The sequence below is a fragment of the Lissotriton helveticus genome, chromosome 2_2 (genome assembly GCF_964261635.1).
Source record: "Lissotriton helveticus chromosome 2_2, aLisHel1.1, whole genome shotgun sequence".
NCBI classification, from domain to species: domain Eukaryota; kingdom Metazoa; phylum Chordata; class Amphibia; order Caudata; family Salamandridae; genus Lissotriton; species Lissotriton helveticus.
In genome coordinates, this window is record NC_136060.1 from 102,957,813 (window position 1) to 102,983,920 (window position 26,108).

At 46.0% G+C, this 26,108-nt stretch overlaps 1 protein-coding gene across 1 annotated transcript in view; it reads left to right on the top strand.

The window, feature by feature from the left end:
* Positions 1 to 26,108, top strand: part of LOC144821635 (rho GTPase-activating protein 7-like) — a 680,189-nt gene that overhangs the window by 558,029 nt on the left and 96,052 nt on the right. Inside the window, exon 3 of the mRNA XM_078678870.1 lies at positions 22,347 to 22,496. Within this exon, the coding sequence (XP_078534996.1) occupies positions 22,347 to 22,496 (150 nt within the window). The remainder of the gene's footprint in view (positions 1 to 22,346; positions 22,497 to 26,108) is intronic.

The following is a 26,108-nucleotide window of genomic DNA, read 5'->3' on the forward strand; positions in this document are numbered from 1 at the left end:
TTGATATCTTGTATACTTAGCAAAACCCATAGTGTTGAGCCTGGCATGGTCTCAAAGATGTCCTGTTGTATGAGGTTGTTGATTTTGATCTAAACTTGCTTATGCATCTTAAAAGGTGTGACTTCGGACTGTTGAGCTGCCGGCTTGACATGTTCATTTATCTCAGACAACACCTGTTTACCCTTCAGTTTGTTTAGATCATGGCAAATTTCAGGAAAGTGTCAGATAACATCAGGAAATTCCAAAATCAATTTGTGCAATCAGTTAACATTGTACTTGCAGCAGGCCCATGAGCTTCACTGCTGTGCAGACTCTCAGAATACACCCTGCAGCCACTTATATCTAAAATTCACCTTGCTAGACATCCTGAGATAACAAGGTCAAAAAGCTCCAGAGCAGATCATGGGTGAGCCATCTGAGGCATAGACTAGTGTCTATCATCACACTTACAAGGGAAATAACCATTAAAACGCAGACATTACAACATACAACATTTACAATGCAGCTGTTACAACGCAGCTGCATTTACATTGTCTGTCCTTACAACGCATGCCATTACAACGCATATCATTACAACGCATGCCATTACAATGCATACTATTACAACGCATGCCATTACAATGCATTATACGTTAAGTAATGGGGATTTTTTAGTTGTAGTGTGGGTATGGGTTTTGGGGTACATGGGGATAGTATTTTTACCCCTACCCTATCCAACACTTACCCCACGGTTGCCCCAAAAGTATTATGCATTGTAAAGGCATGCGTTGTAATTGTTTGCATTGTAACGTCATATTTTCCACTTATAACGGCTTCCATGCCAAAAAGTAAAGGGCATTTAATTCCAGCACTGCCAGTATTCAGGTCAGGTTCTGTATTGTCCTATTCTTCAGTGATGGTGTGCTGAGTGAAATGCGCCCAAGGGTAAGGTATGGTAACTAGCAGACCTCTTTTTAAGTCATCATTGTCTCTTAATCCGCCGCGGCCAGGGCGACTGATGCTGGAATCTGGGGACCACGGTTCGATCCCCGGCTCCGGCGGCAGGTCAGCCCAGCACCATGTGACTCTGGGCAATAGCTCGCTTAATCTTCCCGACGGCCCCCCAGCGCCTAGAGACCCTTACGGGTGATTGTGCGCTTTACAAATGTGGACTTTACTTTACTTTACTTTTAATATGTTGAGTCCTATGCAATGCATCATTACCTCTAGCCGCATCTTTTGCAGTGGGTACTGAATCATGCAAAATAGTTACATTCCAATCAATCAATCAATCAGTGGTTTGTAGAGCGCGCTACTCACCCGCGAGGGTCCCAAGGTGCTGGGGAGGGGGGTCAGGGGGGGAATGAAGGTTGCTCCGGGTCAGTTGAAAAGCCAGGTCTTTAGGCCTTCCCTGAACGTGTGCAATGTGGAGGTGCGTCGTAATTTGACAGGGAGGGCGTTCCAGGTCTTGGCTGCGATGTAGGAGAAAGCCCTCCCGCCCGTCCTGCTTCTGTGAATGCGGGGAACGTCAGCCAGGGAGAGGTCAGCAGAACGGAGGTTTCTCTTGGGTATGTGGAAACATAGCCTGTCGTTGAGGTATTTGGGTCGGATGTTGTTGAGGGATTTGTAGGCATTGGTGAGGAGCTTGTAGGTGACCCTCTTCTCGACGGGGAGCCAGTGTAAGTCTTGCAGGTATTGGGTCATGTGTTTGTGGCGCGGTGTCCCCAGTACGAGTCTGGCTGCGGCATTTTGGATGGTCTGAAGTTCGGGTAGGAGAGCCTTGTTGATTCCGGCGTAGAGGGCGTTGCCGTAGTCGAGTCTGCTAGTGACGAGTGCATGTGTGACTGTCCTTCTGTAGTCGGGGGGATCCATTTGAAAGTCTTACGGAGGATACGGAGGCAGTTGAAGCTGACAAAGGAGACCGCGTTGATTTGGCAGTTCATGGAGAGGGAAGAGTCAAGGATGATGCTTAGGTTCTGGGCGTGGTCTTTAGGGACTGGCGGGTTCCCGAGGGCAGAGGGCCACCACGTGTTGTCCCAGGCGGAGGTGCAGGGTCCAAGGATGAGGATCTCGATCTTCTCGGAGTTGAGCTTTAGACAGCTGTCCGTCATCCAGGTTGCCATGTTTCTCATGCCCTCCTGGAGGTAGAGGATGATTTGGTTGTTGTCCGCGTAGGATACGATGCTGAGTCCATGGTGTCTGACAATGGTGGTGATGGGGGTCATGTAGATGTTGAAAAGTGTTGGGATTAGTGAGGATCCTTGGGGTACTCCGGAGATGATGTCCGTGGGGTCGGAGAGGAATAGGGGGGAGTTTGACCCTCTGCGTTCTGTCGGAGAGGAAGGATCGTATCCAGTCGAGGGCGGATCCCTGTATTCCTGTGTTGTGGAGCCTGGAGGCTAGTGTGCGATGTGAGATGGTGTCGAAGGCGGCAGAGAGGTCAAGGAGGATGAGGGCTGCGGTGTGTCCTTAATCGAGCAGCATGCGGATGTCATCCGTGGCAACGAGGTGTGCGGTCTCGGTGCTGTGGTTGCTGCGGAAGCCGGCTTGGAAGTTGTCCAGAATCCAGTTTTTCTCGATGAAGGCCATGAGCTGGGCATTCACGAGTCTTTCGGTGACTTTCGCTGCGAAGGGGAGGAGGGAGATAGGCCGGTAGTTCTTCTTGTCAGTAGGGTCTGCTGCTGGTTTCTTGAGGAGAGGTCTTATCTCTGCGCGTTTCCAGTTGTCGGTGCAGGTGCCGGAAGTGAGGGAGGAGTTGACAGTGTGGCCTAGTTCGGGAGCGATGGCAGAGGCCCATTGGTCTGGGTTTCTGAACAGGCTACACATTTTCTGGAAATTGTTTTTCTTACAACAGTCATTCCATTCCCCTAGAAGTGTCAGTCTCGAGCATGGGGGAAACAGTGGGACAGTGTTCATCTGACTATGATGACGGTTTGTGAGAATCCCTGACAAAGCAAAGATTGAGTCACCCCCCCGTCACCAATGATCAATTACTGGTCTGTCTATGTCTTCAATGAGCCTCACGTGCAATGGTCAAAATCATTTTTGAGTTTTAAGCCAATATTTCTCTCAAGCTGGGCGATTCATAATCAGCTACAAGCAGAGATGTATTGTTTCTTTAGCAATATACTTGTCAAATTCAGTCTTTGACACACCCCTTTAGGCTAGTGTAGGAGACATTAATTTATGCACCAGAGATCTGGTGCAGAATGAACCATGGAGTGAACCAGGTAGCAGTCATAGTTGATGTTTTGAGCTGAAAGTACTTGACAGACTTTCTTTCTGTCCTATGCATGAGTGAACATCAAAGATAATGGTCTGACTGTTCGACCCAGTACAGTGAAACAGTACTCCTTTCCTGGAAATCAGTGACACTAGTGGCATTGATGTAGGTTTCAAAGCACTTGACCCAGCTCACTCATCTCGGACCATGGCTGAGCAATTCATTCATGTCAAGTCAAAAATCATGTGTAAGGTGCACATAACCCATTGGTATCTGGGCACTGGCAATGCCAGGAAGTTAAAGCCTCTTGAATTGGAAGGGATTATCAGATTTACTAAGGTTGATGGAAGTGCTCGTCCACCATCAAATTGCGCAGACCCTATAAAGCTTGTCTTCAGTGGTACTGCTCTTAAAGGGAGGGTCAACCACGCACTCCTTCTTCATCGACCTCAGTGGTCAGAGAGAAACATAGGCATCCATTCTGGATTCCAAATGGGCTAGACCATGGATGAGACTGGAATGTAAGACTATTGAGCGTCTGAAGCAGTATTCAAGCATTGCATGCACTTTAGCGCGCAAAATAGTGGCTCATCTTTCTTGTGGCAAAAACTGTGTTTATTTGGACAGCACTTAAATATGAAAGTTATAGATTTTGATTAAACAGTTTACATGACCTTCCAAAGTAAACTTATAGTCTAAAAAATCCCAAGGGCTTACCTATCCAAGTGACATGTAGAGAATTCACATATTTATTTATTTATTTGCGGGTTTGTATCGCGCTCGAATCGACTCCCGGAGGAGTATCTCTGCGCCCTAGGAAACACAGCAAAACATAGTCAGAGGGGAAGCCAGACCCATTATTTATGTGAAAACGTCTATTGCCGAATCATGGCCTTGGAGCCAACCAAAATAAAGTCTGTTTTGCCAGAATTAAGTACAAGTTAGTTATATTGCATTCAAAACTGGAGGAAGACTACAAATACAAAGGGTATCCACCCGTGAATAGGCACGGTGGGTCAAGGGAATGACTAAATACGTGTCATAAAAGCACATGTCAACCCTATGCCCCGAGCAAACAACTCGCCATGTAGTGGCATCATAGTGACATTAAATAGTACGATGAATGGGGATTCCAGACTGATTCCACCACCAGAGCTAAACCCCAAAGCCGTCTGAGAGGCAAGAAAGGGTTCGAATCATGGAGGAGGGGTGGAAGAGACACTAGAAAATTACTGTGGTCGATTAATCAAAATGTGGTCACCTAGGATGTCAAATGCAGCTGAGAGCTAAGGCAACCCCAACAGTACCACCTTCTGTCAGTCTGCAGTTTCAAACAACCACCACGATGTCCAGCCTGGCCATGTCAGCAAAGGGGGAAAAGCCGGTCCTAAATCACCCTAAAGGAAGTCGTCCTCTCTTCTACTTGGTGACCATTTAGATTATTTTGAAAAGAAAGAGGTCTCAGCAATAGGTTGAAAGAATGTGGCAGGCGCAGCGCAGGAGCATCTGTGGGACTGTGCAGGACAGTGTCATCTGCACTAGCTCTCACCAGAGGCCTCGCATCACTCCCTCCTCGACTTTGGCAGTGAGTATGGCGGTATGTTAATTGGAGGAAGGCTTTGCTGCAGAACCACACCAGGCGCAGCATGCTGTGGCGGTTTCATGAAGTGGCAGCAGGCATGATGACAAACGTGCATTCAAAACAACTTTAATTCACCATCAGAGTAAAATCCAGGTTAACCCTGACAAATCCAAATTGGTATGTTAGAACAGGAACAATGGGCCCGATTCACAGAACTGACTTAAGACAAAATTCTAAACTCACTATCATTTTGGTATTCATAGAAGGCACTTACTCATTTTGGTATTCACAGAAGGCACTTACTTACTCATTGATGAGTAAGTGCCTTCTGTGAATACCAAAATGAGTAAATGGTAATATGTTTAGGATTTTGTCTTAAGTTAGTTCTGTGAATCGACCCCAATATCATTAACTGTTTCCGTGGATCAGCAAGAGGCTGATACTGCTGCTGAAAAATAAGATGGCATTAGCGAGAGCGATATGACTGCTCTTGCCCTGTGTGTTCTGCTTTTTTCCCTGGTGGGTAGGACACCACCCTTGGACATCATCTCCACGCTCCACTGAGTGCACACAGGAGAGCTGGCCTTGTTATTGATGGTTCATGGATGCATCAAATGACGACACTGCAGTACCTAAGTTAAGGTTAGTCACAAGCGGCAGCATGGGGGGGGTGTACTAGTTTTCATGCAATGCAGAGCAGCAACGAAGTTTTCTGTGCTGCATTATGCAAGTGGGAAAACAGCCAGGAGTCATATCTGCTAATAATGGCCTGCTCCTGCTGTTGCCTTCACCGGTGCTCTAGGTAGGCTGCCTTGCACTAAACAGCTTCTCATAATGGTGCAAAAGTGAGTGTGTGCTGTCTATTATAGGGACTGTACTGGAAGCAGACACCCCCAGCAAAAAATCATGGTGTATGCTGTGTGTTTGGTATACATGTAATACGTGGGATTTGTTGAGGAAGGAACACATTTCCCCTTGTGAGTATCTACTTTGAGGAGTCGTTACTTTTTTATACAAAACCCGGTTTGGCAATCTTAAAAAGGGTGGTTGTGCTGATCTGTCCTACAATGACCCAGTAATGTAACTCTGACACAAAGCAGCACAAAGTACTATTTTTAGTGAGAAAAGGGCACCTTTCCCGAGTTAAAATACTACTTGCACCAAAGAACAAATACTAATGTCTTGTTTTGCTTAACTTGGTAGTGGGGCAAAACTGTAGTATATCCTGGCCATGGTGTCATACAATAGACTTGAATAATGTTGACATACTAGTGAAGTTATAAGGAATTCGACTTGGTAATTTATTGTATACATATAAAAAGCAGTAGGGATAGAACATACCTTTAGATACAATCTGCAAATACTTGAACAGTTTGCAGGCGCTTGGCATTCTTATAAAGTCTCTCTGTTTTAGAGAAAAGTGCATTAGGCAGTTTCCTAAAAGGCAACTAATGTTTGCCAACATTTAGGTGTACCCCCATGGTCGATACCACTGAGAATTTAAGGCAGGTAATTCAGTAATTTGGAAACTACACAAATATACTTTGTGTTAGTTTGTGACTACGTTGTACACTCGCAAGCTATTTTGATGAAATAGAAAAAAAATCAAACTATGAACGCATTTCTTCCATACACATTAAACATCGGAATATATATATTTATAGTGTGAACTTTGCTGCAGTTGTGCAGTTTTCAACGTGTTGTTCCTAATTGCTCCAGCAGGGTGTGTATGGGATCACAATTGATTTCAAAACTAGTCTGTAGGACTTATTTACTGGCACAACAAACGAGAAAGAGGCAGACAAATACTTACATAATGGTCCTTTAGGGTTATTCAGCGTTTGGCGTACATTTACATTTTAGTATTCTAAAGGATGCCAGGACTACAAGCCTAAGACTCCTACCATACTCAAGTATGCAACATTTACTCATGCGGATTTTCCAATAGGAGGCAAATTCTGTATTTGCAAATACATTACAAATGTGCTTTTCAATAATTAGCCTTATTTTTTCATAGGGAAAATGTTTTTCTCCATAGAAAAACGCTTATTTCTCCCCGCTCCATTAAAGCCACTATCACCCTCGAATCTAACTGACATCTGCCTTGAGTTGGAGCACTTCTCGTGTGTTTTCAAGGTTGGACACTAGCCGAAAAAGTTATGTGAATACCAACAAAAGTACTCCGCTCATTCCCTCTTAGTTGTGGCATCATCAGCTGGCAATTCCCCAGAGAAGCCTGTAAGGTCAAACATTACTAAACAACATTTAACTCAAGAACACAACATAATAAAACAGTGAAACCAATTAGAAGAATAAAGAAAAATGTAACTAGCAGAAAGATACCCAAATTATTAAGATCGAGTAAGAGGATCAGGAGACATACATGTTTAAATGTAATGCATTTGTGTGTGGTGTGGGAGGCTTGGACACATGGTTAAGTCAAGGAGAACTTAAAACTGCTAGCAGTAATGCAATTATATTTGGTATGTGAGAATGAATACAGGTGCTCCTTGCAATATTTACATACAGTAACTTATCAATCAATCCTCGTATGATGGGTGTGCCATCTTTTAGTTTCAGTTTGAAATCTTAATACAGAGCGTCAGGATTGCTTTGCCATCCCTCATTTCGGTGTAGGTATGTTTTAAGCTGTGGCTGTTTGGAGCGGCATATTGTGTAGAATGTTTGAATGTTTAAGTGGTTGATTGGAGCTGTTTTATGAACAGATTAATGATCACCTAGTAGTCTGAAGCTTGAAGAGCCTTGATTCTACAGCCCTCAAGACGACCAGATAGTTTTGTAATTTCTATATGTGGGGAGGAGTTATAGAGATGACCTTCCAGAGTTTACTACCTGAACTGAGAATCAATGAACTCCCAGTCTAATATTTGTTAAAGTGTGGCTGTTAGATTTGGGGATCTCTAGTTGGCACAGGTAGGTACTTGTGACAAATAGGGACCCTCACCTCTACTCAGGATAAGGGGATTACACTCCAAATATAACCCCTGCTCACCCCCTTGGTAGCTTGGCATGATTAGACAGGCTTTATCTCAGAGGCGTTGTTAAGCATTTGTGACCACACACAGTAACCCAGTGACAACACTACAGATGGACACCACACAAGGTTTTATATAAAAAATAAGTATACTTTATATAGAGTTACCACAAGACCATAAAAGACAAAAATACACAATACTGTTACTTTAAGAGGGTAGATTAAGCTTAGTTTAGTTCAGTTCTTAGGTGCGACACTTTGCGTCAATGTACCTTAGATTGCGTTGCGCTTCCACGACAAGCAATGTTGCAGTGATGGGAATGTGGCAAAGTTCAGATACAAAGAAATAAAGACTTGAAGATCTTTCAGATGCAGCACGCTTCTCCGGGATGCGAGAAGTTCTCGGTTCGATGCATGGACTGCAGCGGCGACACCCTTGTTCCGCGATGCGACGGCAGCAGCTCCAGCGGCGACACTCTTCTCCCACAATGCATGAAGCTTCCGCACAATGCGACAAATACAACGGTGACAACCACGATGCGACGGCAGCAGCTCCGACGGCGGTTTGCTTCTCAGGGATGCGAGGTGCTCTTCGTCGATGCGGTGCAGTGCAACAGTTTCGGCGGCGACACCCTGCTTCGGAGTTGTGACGGCAAGCTCAGCGACGGCGACACGCTCCGACGTCGTTGTGAGATTCCTCTCTTGATGCGGTGCAATGCGACAGCTACAGCGGCGAAGCCCTCCTTCGGAGTTACGACAGCAGCAGCAGCGACACGCTTCCTCTTCGTTGCGGCACACTTCTCTCCGATGCGGTGCAGTGCGACAGTTCTAGCGGAGACACCCTCCTTCAGAGTTGAGACGGCAGGCACAGCGACACGCTTCTTCTCGTTGAGTCACGCTTCCAGCTCCTTGCGACATGCAGTTCCTCAGAAGGCCCAAAAACAGCAGCAGGCACTTCCAAAGATCTCTGGGGAGCTGGGGGGTGGGATGGGGGAGGGGAGTCTGTTATCCCTGAGACTTCAGCAGGAGGCAAGCTCTTTCCCAAGCCCTTGGAGATCCTTCACAAGTTGAAAGCAAAGTACACAAAGTTCCTTTCTCCTTCCTTTGGCAGTAAGGCAACCACTGCAGGCCAATCCCCCAAGCAGCACTTCAGCTTCAGCTTGGGAATAGTCTCTCCTCAGTTTCTTCAGGTTCCTCTCCTCAGTAAAGGTTTCTTCTTGTAGTCCAAAAGTGATCTAAGTTCATGGGTCTGGGTCTGGGTCTTCTCTTCGTCAGTCAAATTCCTTCTAACAGTAGTGTGTTTTGGATACCGAGGCAGTTGCCTCATTACTCCACATTCTTTTTTGAGTTTTATAGTTGCTGTTTTCAATTTTCTTATTGATCTGTGGTACTTTGTCACAGTTGAAGTTGGTTCACAAGGTCAGCTCAGTGAAGGGCCGCGGGGAGCGGTCAATTGAGTTTGCAGAATTGTCAGCATGTTTCCTCAAAGAGTCTTGCCTTTGTCTATCAAAGGTGTTGGAGTGGATGTTTCTCCCTGGGAGAATCCTTGGTCTGTTTCCTTGAAGCACTCAGTGCGCTGTGATTAATATGCTAAAAGTGAGCCATCATAAAACTAGAAACCAGTGTAGAGTTAAAAGGGCTAGCATAATGTAATTGTAGGGTTTGAGACGTAGGAGCAGCCTGGCAGATGGGATCAGGACTCAATGCAATTTGTTTAGTAGACTTTTTGGAAGTCCTAGGTATAGCCTGTTTGCATAATCCACATAGTAGAGTACAAGAACAAGCCTGGACTCTATAGAGTTGAACCTATGTGAGGCAAAGGCTATCTGTGGGTTATAGGATATTATTGGAAGATTTCACTTCATTGTATATTTAGAGTTTCACAGTGACGTCCAATCTATGATGTTTCCTAGACTGTCCATTGAAGGGCCAGCAGATCTAGGACAGGCACCACCATCAATACGCAGGTGGTCAGTATTTACCTATGAGGGTTGATGTTTCATCCAGGCTGAGCTTACAATGGTTAGCAGTCATCCAGTATTTGATAAAAATTAAGAATGTTGCAGGCCCCTAGGATGTGAAGTTTGTCGTCTGCTGATTTGTAACAAACAAGAATGATTGAAATTTCCAAATTAGAAGTGTAATGTAGATGTTGAAAAGTAGGAGTGAGACAGTTGAGCTTTAAGGAACACCATGTTATGTGGGTCAGAGGTGTATGTTGACTGGTTTTAATTTGCCAAGAATGGGTCTATCCAACCGAGCATTTGTCCTTGAGTACATTCTAAAGTCTGGTCATTAACGTTGGATGTTGCACAGCATTGAGTACATGTGCAGCAGATTGAAAGCAACCGTTCCATTAGAATCAGATTATGTTCTGAGTTTATCAATGGGTGAGACTAGGATGTAATCAGCCTTTTACCAAGGATGGAAGCTGGCCTGTGCGTCAGATCAAAGGTTTTTTATTTTTGATAAATTCCAACAGTCGAGGGCAGACTGCCTTTTCTGTCAGTTTGACCAGGTCACATTCATTCAACAAGCTTCCGAGGACCGGTTTCTGGCATTCCAGCCGTCTTCAGCCCGGCTTGCTTGAATCCAGTGGCAAAGTGAGCAAGGGACTCACGTCTGAGCATACCCTGCCACACCCATGGCGGCCAGAAACCGGTCCTCGGAAGCTTGTTTCCGGTCCAGGGAAGGCATGGCTTGGCAGTTCGGGCTGGACTGTTCCCATGAGACACAGGGTCAGACTGATTTGCATATAGCCATGTCTGAACTGGGGTGGCAGAGTGGGCTAAAGAACGGTGATGGATTAAACCCAGATCTTTTGACTGGGTGTGAGTGTTTGATTGATTCAGAGGCTCCGTCCATCACCACCCCCTTTTGTACCGCTCTGGCCGCCATAAGTGTGGCAGGGTATGGTCAGATGTGAGTCCCTTGCTCACTTTGCCACTGGATTCAAGCAAGTCGGGCTGAAGACGTCTGGAATGCCAGAAACCGGTCCTCGGAAGCTTGTTTCCGGTCCAGGGAAGGCATTGCTTGGCCGTTCGGGCTGGACTGTTGCCATGAGGCACAGGGTCAGACTGATTTGCAAATAGCCATGTCTGAACTGGGGTGGCAGAGTGGGCTAAAGAACGGTGATGGATCAAACCCAGATCTTTTGACTGGGTGTGAGTATTTGATTGGTTCAGATGCTCCGTCCATCACCACCCACTTTTGTACCGCTTTGGCCGCCATAAGTGTGGCAGGGTATGCTCAGACGTGAGTCCCTTGCTCACTTTGCCACTGGATTCAAGCAAGCCGGGCTGAAGACGGCTGGAATGCCAGAAACCGGTCCTCGGAAGCTTGTTTCCGGTCCAGGGAAGGCTTGGCTTGGCAGTTCGGGCTGTACTGTTCCCATGAGGCACAGGGTCAGACTGATTTGCAAATAGCCATGTCTGAACTGGGGTGGCAGAGTGGGCTAAAGAACGGTGATGGATCAAACCCAGATCTTTTGACTGGGTGTGAGTATTTGATTGGTTCAGATGCTCCGTCCATCACCACCCCCTTTTGTACCGCTTTGGACCCCATAAGTGTGGCAGGGTATGCTCAGACGTGAGTCCCTTGCTCACTTTACCACTGGATTCAAGCAAGCCGGACTGAAGACGGCTGGAATGCCAGAAACCGGTCCTCGGAAGCTTGTTTACCGGTCCAGGGAAGGCATGGCTTGGCAGTTCGGGCTGGACTGTTCCCGTGAGGCACAGGGTCAGACTGATTTGCAAATAGCCATGTCTGAACTGGGGTGGCAGAGTGGGCTAAAGAACGGTGATGGATCAAACCCAGATCTTTTGACTGGGTGTGAGTATTTGATTGGTTCAGATGCTCCGTCCATCACCACCCCCTTTTGTACCACTACACACCACTGCACACTATTCTAGACCACTCCACTCTACACCACTCCATGCCACTGCATTGTGCACCGCTCCACTCTACTCCACTGCACTCCATGCCACTTAATGCTACGCCTCTCTACTCTACCCTGTACCACTTTACTCTATGCCAATGCACGCTTCACCAGTCTTTTCTACAACACTGCACTCTTCACCACTGCACCCTACACCATTTCTGTCTAGGCCACACCAATCTATTCTACACAACTCCACTCTATGCCACTCTGCAACACTGCACTCTTCGTCAATGCATTTTACTCTGTAATATTCAACTCTATGCACCTACACTCTATGCCAAACTACTCTACCGCACTCTGTCCTACTCTGCACTCTATGCCACTGCATTCTACACCTCTTTACTCTATCAGCGGCCCATGCAGGTAAGAGCGGTGGGGCAGTGGGTCCGGATGGGGGGGATTTTCTAGACGATAAGGAGGGAAAATGTATTATTTATTTAATGTTCCCTCATGTTCGTCTGTTCAATCCTCCCCCCCAACCTGGCCCACCGCTCTTACCTGCACGGGCCGCACCTGCTTTACTCTATTCTATTTCATTTTGTGCCACTCTACGCAACTGCGCTCTACCCTGTACTACCTATTTCTGCACCACTTCACTCTACTCTGAAACAATCTGCTTTACTCCACTGAACTCTATGCCACTCTACTCCACTCTGCACCACTCCACTCTATGGCACTGCACTCAATGCCACTCTACTCTTAACCAATGCACTCTACACCAATGCACTCTACATAACCGCACTCTACAACTGCACTCTATACCATTGCACTCAACTCTGCAACACTGTACGCTATGTCATTGCTCTCTATGCCACTCTGCTACACTCTACACCTCTACACTCTGACACTCTACTCTACAACACTGCACTCTCTGCCACTGGACTCTACACCACTTTACTCTGCAACACTGCACTCTCCGCCACTGAACTCTATGCCACTCTACTCTGCACTACTCCACTCTACGCTACTCTACTCTAAGCCACTGCTCTCTATGGCACTATACTCTACTATGCACCTCTCTATGCTACTCTACTCTGCACCACTCTACACCACTGCACTATATACCACTCAACTCTACTCAGCACTCTATGCCACTGCACTCTATGCCACTCAACTCTACTCTGTACCACTTCTGTATGCATCACTCAACACTACGCGACTCCACTCTGCACCTCTCTACGCCACTCCACTCTGTGCCACTCTTCACTGAGCTACTTTACTCTTCACCATTCTACTGTGCACAACTCCACTCTGCATCAATGCACTCTGTTATGCACCACTTTAATCTATGCCACCACATTCTAAGGCTGCCATTGAATTCAATGCCACTGCAGATAATGCCAATGCACTCTTTGCCACTATGCTCTGTAACACTCTACATCAGTGCACTCTACACCAGCCCACTCAGCTCTATGCCACTACAGTGTATGCCACTCATTCGCGACTCCACACTATGCCACTCCAATATACAACACTCTCTGCCACTTCACTCTACAACGCTCTACTCCAATCTTCACCATTCCACTCTATGACACTCCTCTACGCCACTAATGTTTAGCCATGCTGAACAGCAGCCATTCTGGTGTTTAACGTGGCTAAAACACATTGGCAAAGAAATTGCTCTTGCATAGGCAAGACCTATTGGCTTTGCCAATACTTGCTTGAATGGCTGATGCCAGGTTGCTGAACGCAACATCTGCTGGTCTTCAGCTGGTCATGATAGCTTCAAACTGTTCCAAATACAATCTTGTAATCTCAAAGAAAAGAGGTGTTTAATGCAAAGGCATTTCAGTACTGTGATGCTGAAAGTAATTCCAGGTCAGGGTAAAGGTTTGAAAGCTGTTATGTTATTGGTGCTGTCATAAATCCGGTCAGTTGTGTGTCCTGCAGGGTGTATTGGATCATTGAGCTGGTCCTGTTGTAATGCTCAAACTCATGAGGTTAGCATCTTTCGATGTTGGTAGGGTTGTTGTTTGAGCCATGTATTCAAGTCACCAAAAACTACAAGATTAGGGTGAGGGTAAGTGTGGTAACAGAGTTACAAACATTTTTTGTGAAAGAGGATCTCTCAAGTGAAGAATGATACATTATTAGAGAAGGAGATTGTGACATTAGTGGAAGCGTTATGTTAGACTAGGAGTGTAGGAGAGTAGGATCTGCTTCTTATAGTTACCCCCACTTTTTGCTGCTGTTTCACTGTTTTTCAACTTTAGTCTGGCTGGGGCCCTGCTATCCAGGACCCCAGCCTATCTGCTTCCTCTCTAAAATGATTCCATGTACTTTAGGTACACTCCATTTTGGTTACTGGGGTACCCTTATAAGTCCCTAGTATATGGTACACCATGTACCCAGGGCACATGTACCCCAAAGGCCTACCAGGGGCTGCAGCACGTATTATGCCACCCCTGGGCAGCCTTCCAAAATGACACCACAGGTCTGCTACAGCAGACTTTGTAAAGTGGTATATGCAACCCTTACTTAGATATAGGTTCCCTATATCTACCTTATATCACTACACATATAAACCTATCAGTTAGACCAATGGCAGGCCTAATCAATCCTGAAGGAAGGGTGCTGGGTTTTGTGTGAGAGGGTGCCCATGCACGTGCAGGGCTGCTTTGCAGCCTTCGGAATCTATTCTCCGGGGTTGTCTGTGATGCAGCCAGACCATATACTCTTAAGTGCATTATAACCTCGCGGTAAATGCTAACTTTGGAATGGCTGCAAGGAAAGATGTCATGTTTGGTGTCAAACACTTTGGAATCATACCCCCCACCAGTCCCGGCAGCAGGGGTATGATTCCACCCTTCTAGAGGGAGAGACATGTGCACACCGGTGCACCTGGTACCAGTTTAAAAGAACCTTGGCATCACAAAATGGATGCCACAGACACAAGTCTGGCCTCCTGCTGCTGGACGAAACTCCAGCAGGGAAGGCCTGGACAATAGGTTTCCTGTCACAGGGAGGTGTCACTACCTCCCAGACAGGCTTTAGTGTATTGGGGCTGGGTGGGTGCACTCCTAGAGTGCTTTGAAGTCAGCACTGGGGAACATTTGGTGTCCCTGTGCATAGCCCAGTTCAAACCAGTTGCAAGGGCTATCAGCCCCTGCTCTGGCGCGAAACTGGACAAAGGAAATGGGTGTAGCCACCCCTTTTTCCAAACCCTCCCATAGGTGGGTCCCCATAATTTGTCCCACCCCTTTCTTGGGTATAAGATAGGAATCCCTGGCAACAGGACTTTAAATTACACCTTTACAAAACTCTGATACTGAATACTGAAACTTTGACGATCTGTATGATGCTGGATGACTGAAGAATCTCCCTTGGAGTAAAGGAGTTACTCCCCTGCGTGGCAGGCACCAAAGATGCATCTGACCAATTTGCATCTCAGAAGGTCCCACCGGACTCTGAAGTATTTGCAACATAAGAGGTGGGTTTCCAGATTTCTCAGAGGCCAACCTGAGTCCCCAGTAAAGCTGAGAACCATAGACCTCGTGGGTACCGTAGAACCAGAGCCCCTGGACACCATGCACATTTGCAAGTGCATTAGCTTCTCGATGTTTCTTGAGGTTGTCCATTGGGTTACTTGTAGCACAGACCCCGAGCACCTTTTCTACCGAAGATTGCTGGCCTACGCTCCACGAGTGTCCCGTGAGCCGGCCCTTTGTGTTTTCGCTCAAGGTACCATCGCGATCCCTGGTCCATTGACTGGTGGGTCCCTGAGAGGCAACTTTGACTTTCCTTGGGCTTACCTGGTTGCTCCAGATGTGCACTGACTATCCACCACTTGGGGAGTCCCCTGGACCTTGCTGATCTACACAGAAGCATCTTTTCTCTTTCTGCGTGGGTTGCCGTTGCCAAGGTTTGTTGGGTCCAATCTGGGCACCAACACCGCAGTCAAGCTTCACCTCTTCGCACTTGAATCACCCGACATCGGTGGACATTCGTCTATCATGCCCCTGGTCACTGGCAAGTGACCCAGACTCTGTCCCCTCTGCTTTCAGGTTCCTCACATCTTCGATCCAGGCTTGGATCACACCGGACACTTTTCTCCTCCACGGCAGCAGCACTTTGCAGCAGATCGCCATTGAAATCAACGACAATTCCCGACACCATTCGACACCTATGCACCTGGCTTCCCTGGGTGAGGTAACTCGAGTACTCCGGTGCTCCAGTGGGTGTTTGCTCAAAGTCCTCTCCTAAGTGTCCTTTATCTTTAAAATTCCAACTGCGACTTCCCCAATAGAAGCTAACGGTGTCTCACGGCTGAGTTCTCACACGGCACGCGTCCCCCGTGGGTCCCCTGTGTCACTACCTGGGGGGGTTCCTTGAAGTCCCAGCGATTCTCCAGGCTGTAGGCCTTGTGTTTAGTCAATTTGTGGTTCTAATACCACTTTCTTAATATATGGTTTGGTTCCCCCCTATCATCAATAAGGGTTGCTTGGACTGGTGCAAGGTGCCCACTATAACTAGTAGACAGCATATGCCAGGCCAACTTCTCTCAAGGAGAACTTCACATTATCTATTAATAGTATCTAATCATATTTAGCTCACACGACCCTGCTGATACAGTACCATACCTGACGAAGTATAAACCTGGTTCAGCCAAATACTTAAAACGCAAAGCTCTAAGAGAGTAGAGGCCCTCTCTCCACACTGGGGACAAAGCACAAGCGATAACGAGAGAATGCAACTGTGTTTATAAAGCTCTTCACCTGTTGATGTCAATTATAATTTTATACTAAATGTCATGTAATGACACTTTAATGAATTGATATTTCCTAATTTATACAATGGAACAATGATTACATACTGTCCTGTTTCCAGGAGCGGCTCCTCTGTTATGGTGGAGGAGCATGTTCCCTCTAAAAAATTAAATGTTAATAAACCCACTTTGTTGTCATTTTATTTTTCATTACTCCCAGCCGAGGTTAGGGCGAGGCCATCCTGCAGAGTGCCACTCTGCAAGAGGAGTGCCACTCTGCAAGAGGAGTGTCACTCTGCAAGAGGAGTGTTCGGGCACTTGTAAGTGAGCATGTCTGTTTGGCCGCTGTCTCAGGCAAGCCAAACAGCCATGCGCACTCATGTTTCTCCAAGCCAGCTGTGTTGTACAGCTGGGTTGAAGAAAACCCCCAGGCTCCCTAGGCCTGAGTGAGCATCAAGTCAGCCCTCTCATGCCAATCGCAGTGCTGCTCTCATGCTGGTGTAACCAGCATGAGAGCAGCCTTGTGATTGCCCCCTGGGAGCCTGTGCAGCATGACCAGCATCGGAAGATGAGCACGGAGATGGCGGCCGTAGGAGCAGGTATGCTTTTTTAAAATTATTTTACCCTCACTCCTGTCTCCCGTCTCCCCCACGTTGCCCCAGCACCCCGAAATTGGAGCAGCCACCACTGCATGTTTGTCAAAAAGTATTGCTGTGTTATACAGCATTGAACAACTTAAAAACCCAATAAAAATTATTAGAAATCAATATCCAGGCAAGATATATTACCCTTATATCCATGTGATCTTGTGTGACATATCCAAGATCATATTGAGCTATCATTCTGTATAACCACCTGATACAGGGAAAGTGCTGAATGAAAGGTAGGTCTTACAGGTTTTTAACGTTATATTATTTTAAGCACTTAACGATTCCCTACAAAATAAATATTTCTTTAATGTACCAACATGCCAAAAATGACTATTGATAGAGCCTCATCATTAATTATTCTCCAAAGAAGTTCATCAATTATTTTGTTTTCATACATATGTAACAATAATCATATCATCGGTAATAGTCCCCTGCTTCGTTTTCAAGATCAAGCAACCTATATAAAGCGCAAATCTCAATGATCCCAGTTTTTTCTGAACAAATCTTTATCACTGTGCTCATAAGGCATGCACTTTAACAAACACATAACGACCCGCACACTGCACAGTTACTCAGATGTGCAGCCCTATGAGGCAACCTTTCACTGACTGACCTGTGCAAATATCGGACACAACTGGTGGGTGTAAAATGCAGTTTTGGTACTTGTGTATTGCTACAAATAGTTTATTGGTACAGGTCTCTAGGAGTAAATGTTGGTGTAAAACTGTCTCATTGCATGAGCAAATGTATTTAACGCATCACATGGCTGCATTAGTAGGGGCTGTCCTTCGTCTGTTCAGAGCCAAGCACTTTTTTATGCGCTGGTGGTGTGTAAAGCGAATTCAGTTAACCCAATATTTCTCCAAATCAGCAGTGCCGGCTGGTGACCTTTAAAATTGGTGAGGCATAATCCTTGGCTCAAATTCCAATGAGCTTCTTCTTGAAGGGTTCTTCCACACATTCTTGCACTAAGGACCTAATTTACAAAGATTTGGTGTAGGGCACCGCCACAGGTCATTTTGCTGGGTTGCTCTATGCCAAATCAAAAGGGCGGGAATGCACTGTATGGACCCTTTCTGCCAGCGCTAGCGCACAATTTGGTGCCTAGTGCCAACACAGGTAGCTTTGTTCTGCGTTGTTGGCAGGATTGTTTTTGCGCAGGAAGGATAACCTTCCCCCACAAAAACGATCCATGGGAGCATTGTCCTCATTTCAGAATGCAGCATACATGGAAAGAGGAAAAAGGTAGGAGAAATTAAAACATTTCTCCTCGTTATGCCTGATCTGAGAAGGCATAAGGTTTTGGCGCTGCCCCAGGTTTACGGGACTTTGTAAATCTGGGGGAGCGTCAAAATCCATGGGTGTTGTGTGGGAACACCCACGGCAATGCCCATGGAACGCTTCCTTGACACAGAGTAAGACATGCAGCACTCTACGCTGCCTTGTATTACTCCATATCTATGAAGATAGGCAAAGCCACGCAGGGTGGGTTCGCATTGCCTCATAAATATGATTGAGAGGCCTATGTCATTAAAGCATTTAGAAAAATGATGCTCTGGTGGCACAGACGTCTTGTAAATAGACCCCTAAGTATACTGTCTCACTTTGACTCTCTCAGTCTCACTCTAATTCACGCACTCACTCATTCTACTCTGACCCAATCCGTCTCAGTCAGTCCCACTGGTTTTCACTCATTCTGAATTACCCTCTTACTGTGCCTAACACACAGTAAGAATCAGTTTCACTCAGTCATTCTCCCTCACTCACTCTCACATTCATTCTTACACATACTCGTCCTTAGGGTCACTCATTCTCATTCACTCTGACTTACTTCTTCAATGACTCTATTTCACTTTAACTCACACACATAGTCACACAGACATGCTCAAGTGCTGGTATGCCGCTGGCACATTCACGCACCTCTGTCAGAAATTAAACAATGTCATTAGCTGCCTCAGTTTGTTGCTGGACTGCAAGTGAGTCTGCATTTTATTTTTTATTGTACCTCTTGATAAAATAGCTGTGGAGCCCATAAAGAGAGCCGCCACTGATCCAGGGACATCCATCCATCAAACCAATCCATCCACTCAATCTTCCATCCTTTCACTTATCCTCCCCTTTCATCCATCCATTTATCCATCCTTTCATTCATACATCCATTCTCTTGCATATCCATCCAACTGTTTGCTCCATCTATCCATCCTTTCACTCCATCCATTCATCTTCCTCCCTTTGGCTCATCCATCTATCCACCCTTTCACTCAGCCATCCAATATTACCCCAGCCAGCATCCGTCATCCCATCCATCCATCTATCCATTTACTCATACATCTCTCCATTTACCCTTTCACTCGCCATACATCCTTTCACTCACTCTTCCAGCTATCCATCTATTCATCCATCCATCAATTCACCATTTCACTCATCCCTCCATTTGTTCATCCAGACAACCATCTATCCTGCCTTTCCTCATCCACCCATTGTTTTTCTCATCCATCTTTACATACATCCTTTCAACTCCATCCATTCATCCATCCTTTAACACTTCTACTCATCCATCCATACATCCCTTCACTCAGTCTACGATCCATCCATCCTTTCACTCCTCCAGCCATTCCCCCTTTCACTTATCCATCCATCCATCCATCATCCCTTTCTCTGAAACATCCTCTCTCTCTTTCACTCCTCTATTTTTACACCCATCCTTTCACTCATTCATCTAACTATCCATCCATCCATTTATCTACCCATCCTTTCTTTCACTCATCCTTCCAAGTTCATTATGAGCCTTTGTCTGCCAAGCTGCAGACAGAAGAGGCCCGTCAAGAGCCCTACTCCCTCTGTAGCTTCTAAAGCAAGGAGGCGTTTGGTGGGGAAGGGGTTTGACGATGCCCCTAATGCAGAGGCTTAACTGCACACTTATCTCTTAGCCCACTAGTGCAGTTGTTGTCCACAGTTAGTTCCTTCCTTCTCTTGAGCCTCTACAGCCAAGATAAGGAGCACTCTGTGTGCTCAGCTCCATAATGTTTTTTTCTCAAAGTGAAACTAAATGCAGTATTAAACATGTGTTACTTCCATGAGAACAGGCCAATGCACCCTTCCTATAGCCCGCCCCTCTGTGATAATCAAGAATTGTTGCCACCACTCCCTCCTTGGGCTCATCAGCCTGCCCCACCCCAGCCATTGAAGTGCATGGAGCTTTGTAACTCCTCCCAGGGCCGCTGTTCATGCACCCCAAAAGCAACCGGATCCATGGCATTCTAATTGAGCAGTAGGACATCTGCAAAGTTCACCTAGGAGATTCAACACATCACCCCAGAGCAATAATTTCTTTCCAGGTGCTCTGTGTTTATTTTCCCTGTTCTTGCCTGTTCCCTGAGGGTGGCAGGGCAACGCCCCTTTTGCCAAAAAATACCAGTCGCTGCTGGAAATCAGTGGATAACATTTCAACAGCATTGCTTGGAACACAAAGAGGCAAACATTGCTTACTGATTTAAAGCTGTTTCCTCTGAAAATCATCCTTTAACTCCAAGAACTATTGGATTAAAGACAGAGGGGAGGGGGGCTCCTTGGCTAAGGCAGCTGAGTATCGCCTCACTGCCTTTCAGCACTGCAATAAAGGAAAAATAAAATGATAACGCTGCATTACAGCCTGGGTGGAGAACATGCCCAGGCTCCCATTCCCTGTCTGAGTGTCAAACCATGGCGCTCAGACCAATCACAACATTGCATTGCAGTGTTGTGATTGGCTTAGGGGAGCCTGGGTGATTTCTGCTTCCTGTTTGTACAGAAACCAGGAAGAATATGGAGAGGATGGAAAAGAGGTGAAGGCCGGCCAGCTGTCTTTTTTTAAGACCCCCTCCTTCTCCTCCTCCCTCCCCGCCCCACTACAGCTTTCTGGGAGGTGCATGACTGTCTGACCGGCCCAAAGCAGCCGGGCAAATCGTCATGCACACTTAAGTGCATCAACCACTCCTCCCCCTGCTGGCTGTGACAATAACCAAGCCCCACTCCCCCCAAAACTGTCTTCAGCATGGAAAAATACAAATAAAATTATAATAACATTGTGTTATTATCATTTTATTTTTCCTTTTTTGCACGGCTGAAAAGCAGTGAGGCGACTCTCCTCCGCATTAGCGGAGGAGCCGCAGCTGTGATCAAGCACATAAAAAGGAGCTGCAGCTCTGTGCTGAGCCAGGCAGGTGATCATGATATAGCCGAAGTGTGACAATTTGTATTCCCGATCACACCAGTAATTGTATTTATTATTCAAAGATTGTGTTTCTCAATGTCCATGCCTTCCTTCAGGAATTCATCTTTCAAGTGTCATGTTGTGGTATTTAGGAATGCTGGTTCTCTTTCCAAAGTCTAAAACTAATAGGATCTCCTTGAGGTTCGTGGACCTAGTTGTGGTAGGGCTAGACTAGTTCTGGCGGACATCGGCATTTCCCCAGGAGGTTGAAAGGGTGGGGGGCCCCTTTTGAAACTGTGAGATGGTTTTGCATTAGTGCTGCAATATCGCCCTCCCAGTAACAAAAGCAGCAGTGCTTCACACTTCAACATTCACTCCCCTACCCGCCTTTCCCTCCAACTCCACCAGGGCTGGTCCGACAAAATTGCCAGGGCTCCTTAGGGATCCCAATCCGGCCCTGAGCCCTCGTCTTGGTATCTGCCAGATAACAATCTATTGGAAATCACCCAAGGTTCCCACAATCTATGGGTGAAGCAGAGAACTCTCCAAACGGGGCACAAGTTAGGGAGTGCTGCTGAAGGCCAGAGGACAAAAAGGGTTCCACAGCCCGGACCACACATAGGCATGGGATCTGCTATTTTGAGACTGTCCCAGAATAGATGACGTGGGGAGTCTGCTCTTGATATTGGAGGATGAGTCCTCAGCGGAGAATTTTGCTTGCACCTATCTGGGCCCCACCGCTGCCCCCTCTCACATGGTCCCTCTGCACCACATGACAAAAGGCCGAATAGATCTCTGGCACACCAATGCCACCGTCAACTCCAATTTCAGGTTTATATTTATTTTTGTTCTCGATTTTCAATTTTGTTAAGTGTCGCTTACCTTTCACCCCCTCACCTCACTCGTAGCATATATGCAAAACAACGGAAATATATTATATGACAGGTGTATTGTATCTTATTGTGCATGTCTGTCCTCTTATTCTAGTATTGCCCTATCATATCATACAAACTCTCTATGCAATACTGTGCATCACCTTCACCTTAATAAAATATGTTTCTAAAAAATTGTGTTATTCAGGAAGCAAGAGAAGGGAGGGATCGGTCTCGATTGGACTCCATGGTGCTGCTTATCATGAAACTGGACCAACTCGACCAGGACATCGAGAATGCCCTTGTCACCAACTCTTCGCCAACCTGCACACCAAAGTTTAAAAGAAGTTACAAACCTGTAAGACACTTTCATTTATTTACAATGACATCTATTTATTTATATCTTTGCCTCTTTCAGAGAATCAGTTTGTCTTGCAGTGTAATTCTAGATGTGCAGAATTCTTTCTGCAGAGGAAGAACAAAACGTAATTAATCTGTTTCTTTCATTTTTTCAAAAATTGTTACGCATTGTCTCCCGATTTCAAAATAATTTGCCTAAAAGAAAATTAAAATGTTTGTAAGAAACCTACTTTGGTATAAAATAATTATTGAAGCGCTTAACTTCTTCAATTTCGGAAGAATTTTTTTCAAGATGAGAACTAAAGAGTTGCCTTTTTTTGAAAGTGAGAGCAATCTCAACAGCTCTAAATTTATTGCAATGTAATATCCATTAATATTGAAATCTGTAAATACCGAACCATGGTGTAGTCTTACCCCTGGAAATGAAGTGCACTTGTGATATGACCCCAACACTCTAACACAATCTCACATGAACTTGTGAATGATGTTGGCAGACAAACTCCACATTGTAAAAAATATACAGAAACCTATGGAAAATGTGCCTTGCTGTTTAATCTGCTTGGATGAATGTTATGGTACAGTAAATCATTTTTATTCAAACGATATAGATCTCGATTCCGATGCGGTCTGGAAATCATTCTGACCGAATCGGTTTGGGAATGGTTTCCGACTGACTCGGATCGGGAAAGTCCGACCGACCGATTACGATGCATCCAGATACGATTGAGTCGGACTTCCATTGACTTCAAAGGTAGCCTATGTCCCTACCGAATGCATAGGCTCCCATTGAAGAAAGGGGAGGCTGGGCAAAACTGGGCACCCAGTGTGGGGCACCCCTGGTGCCTACCACAGTGCATGACTGGTAAGGGAGGGCTCATGGGTACCGGGAGCAGGCGGGCCCACTACGGACCAAAAATGTCTGATTCCGACTGCCGATTCGAGTTGGACAACAAGATTAAGAACAGCTGTCCGAATCCAGCATCGTAATTGGTCGTTCTGAAATGCGGCCTGTAGAGACGTACAAGACTGCTCTGCCGTTAAAAGGATATTCTTTATGTCATGGCTGCTGGCGGTCTGAGCCAACCTCAGCATGCCGTGGTGGCAGAACGCACACAATTTAAAAGATGCAAATTCAGGCTGAACGTTTCCTGCCTTTCCAGACATTACTGGTTGCAGCTGCCTGTCATCGCATTACTTACCTGCACTTCCAGGTCCTGCTCGTGGATCTCAGTGTACGTCTTCGGCTCCTCACATCAGGCTGCATTTCGCCCTGGGTATTGGTTGTCGTTCCGCCTTGGGAAGTAAAATCATGCTCTGCATTTCCTCTCTACCGCTTCTGGAGAGAAAACAAAACCAACAAGTTATCTCATAAAAGCAGTGGACCACTGGATATACGGTGCAGATTGCGTTAACGAATAAACAAAACCATTAGAAATAAAAAATAGAAAAAGTATTGAATAAATTAACAGTTAAATAGGTCACTTTACAAAGGTTACCGTTAAGGCTTATTCTTTTTTACTCAACCCAAGTTATATCTTTATAGACCTCAAAAGGATGAGTGGCCCCATGAGAACTGGTAACTATAAGCAATCAGGGGACAGCCACATCTTTATCGTGGTTCGACCCACTGAACTAACTTGTCTTGATTGACATCTATGCGGGAGGAAACTCTGGTCGAGCCATTGAGTTACACTGAACTGAAATCTGTATATGAGGATCTGAGGATCTGTAAAACAGGAAGTGTCGCACACATTTAAAGCCATGCCGGGTCCTGGCCTAAACAAGTGTTTCTGCAGCTTTCTAATGACTCCCCACTGCTGTTTCACCTGCTCTTCTACATGTAAACAATAATTTCGAAATATGGGTGTTTTTTGATCGTGTTATCTTCCTTCCATAGTGTTTGTTCTCAGTGGTTTGCTGTATGGTGTTAAGGCTCCTGGACCCGAAATATACACGATTGTTTGGTCTGATTACGTAGACAGTTTAGCGCACCATTGGGAGGGTCCCAACCAACAGCGATACAAAACTGTGGGACAATATAATGACTTAAGGCCTATTAAAATAATACCCACGGCAAACCTCCAGTCCCCCACACTCTTTGTGCCTCGGTTTTGATTGTCCTCTTGGGGTCTCCGTAACGGGCAGGAGAGGCTCGAGCCTGAGATGCGACGTAGAAGTTTAAAAGCATTTACCTTAAATTTGTCATAAACGCCTCTTAGCCTCGTCCCGCTGGCGCATGATGCCTCGTTTAACGAGCACAACTCTGTGTCCCCTGAAGATGAATTTGACACGATGCTGGCAGCAGTCAGGTTTAATATCTAAAGCCGTTATCCCATCAATAACTGTTGCTCATTGGGCCCGCATCTCACGCCGCCAAGGGATCGACATAACCAGTAAATCCCAAAGACACCAAATCATTTTTCGATTCCCGTGCTTTTTATCAACAGCGAAGTTTTGGCTGATTTTCTCCAACTGTGATACCAAGTTTTTTTTTTTATAGTTTTTTAAATTATTTTAAACAAGAAAAAAGGACTAGACATATCCGGTGCCATACACACATATGAAATAATAGGGTGGACTGGAACGATAGCAGGATAGACGTGGAGCAACAGAAGAATCAATGAGAGGTCCCGCTAATGAATACAAAGTATGATTTGTAACATTACAGTCGATAAACAGTTTAAATGTGGACCCTCAAGACCTTCCCACCCATAAAATCAAAATAGCAGAAGATTCATGGCAACCAGACACTAGAATTTAAAAAGCAACATCAGGATAATGCCCCGATGGCTGCCATTATCGTCTTGAGCGACGGCTCACTCTCCGTCCGGTACATTTCTCCACGCTCAACTACAATCATGTTCACTTCCCCCGGGGAGCCGGCTTCCTCGTAGGGAACAGACAGGAGCGGACCGGACGGCGTCGGAGGGGACTGATCGGTTTCTGCGGCAACAATATGTATCTCGCTTGCGTGAGTGGAGACCCCGACCCACCGAGCCCCAGCCGTGCCACACCGGGTCCGCGGGTCAGGGACTTCCACCCCCGGCCACTGTTGTGCCACGTCACTCCTCCCTCAATGTTGGTCAGGCAAAATGAGTGCCGTCGAGATCGGGCAAAGAAAAAACTTCCACTACGGTAGACCGGACCATGACTGCCTCCCACGGCCGATGTTGTTCAACTACAACATGGGCAAATCAAAACTTGAGGCCCTGCCTCTCCTGCTGGATTAGGCCGCAAACTTCCATTCGGTGCAGCTGCGTCATCCAAGCAAATTAAGTTTTCGAAATTGCACCATCGGAGTGAGCAGCGGTCCATCAACACGGGGGTCGGGCGTTAAATCAGGATTATCGACAGGATCTTCTGGCAGGATACGGAGGTCAGCAGGGCCGGGAGCCTAAGCGGCCATCTTGGTTGCTAGCGTAGCTCCTCCCCTGTGATACCAAGTTTTAAGTTGATTTTTAATCACAACTCAACCAGCAGCTAATGGTAACACCAGTGTGTACAGCAGCAGTACTACGGAGCGAGAAGTTTTATTTTTTTAGTATATTCTCCATTCCTTTATATTTGATGCACATGTTCTCAGTACTGGTACAGATTTACCCTTGTAGGA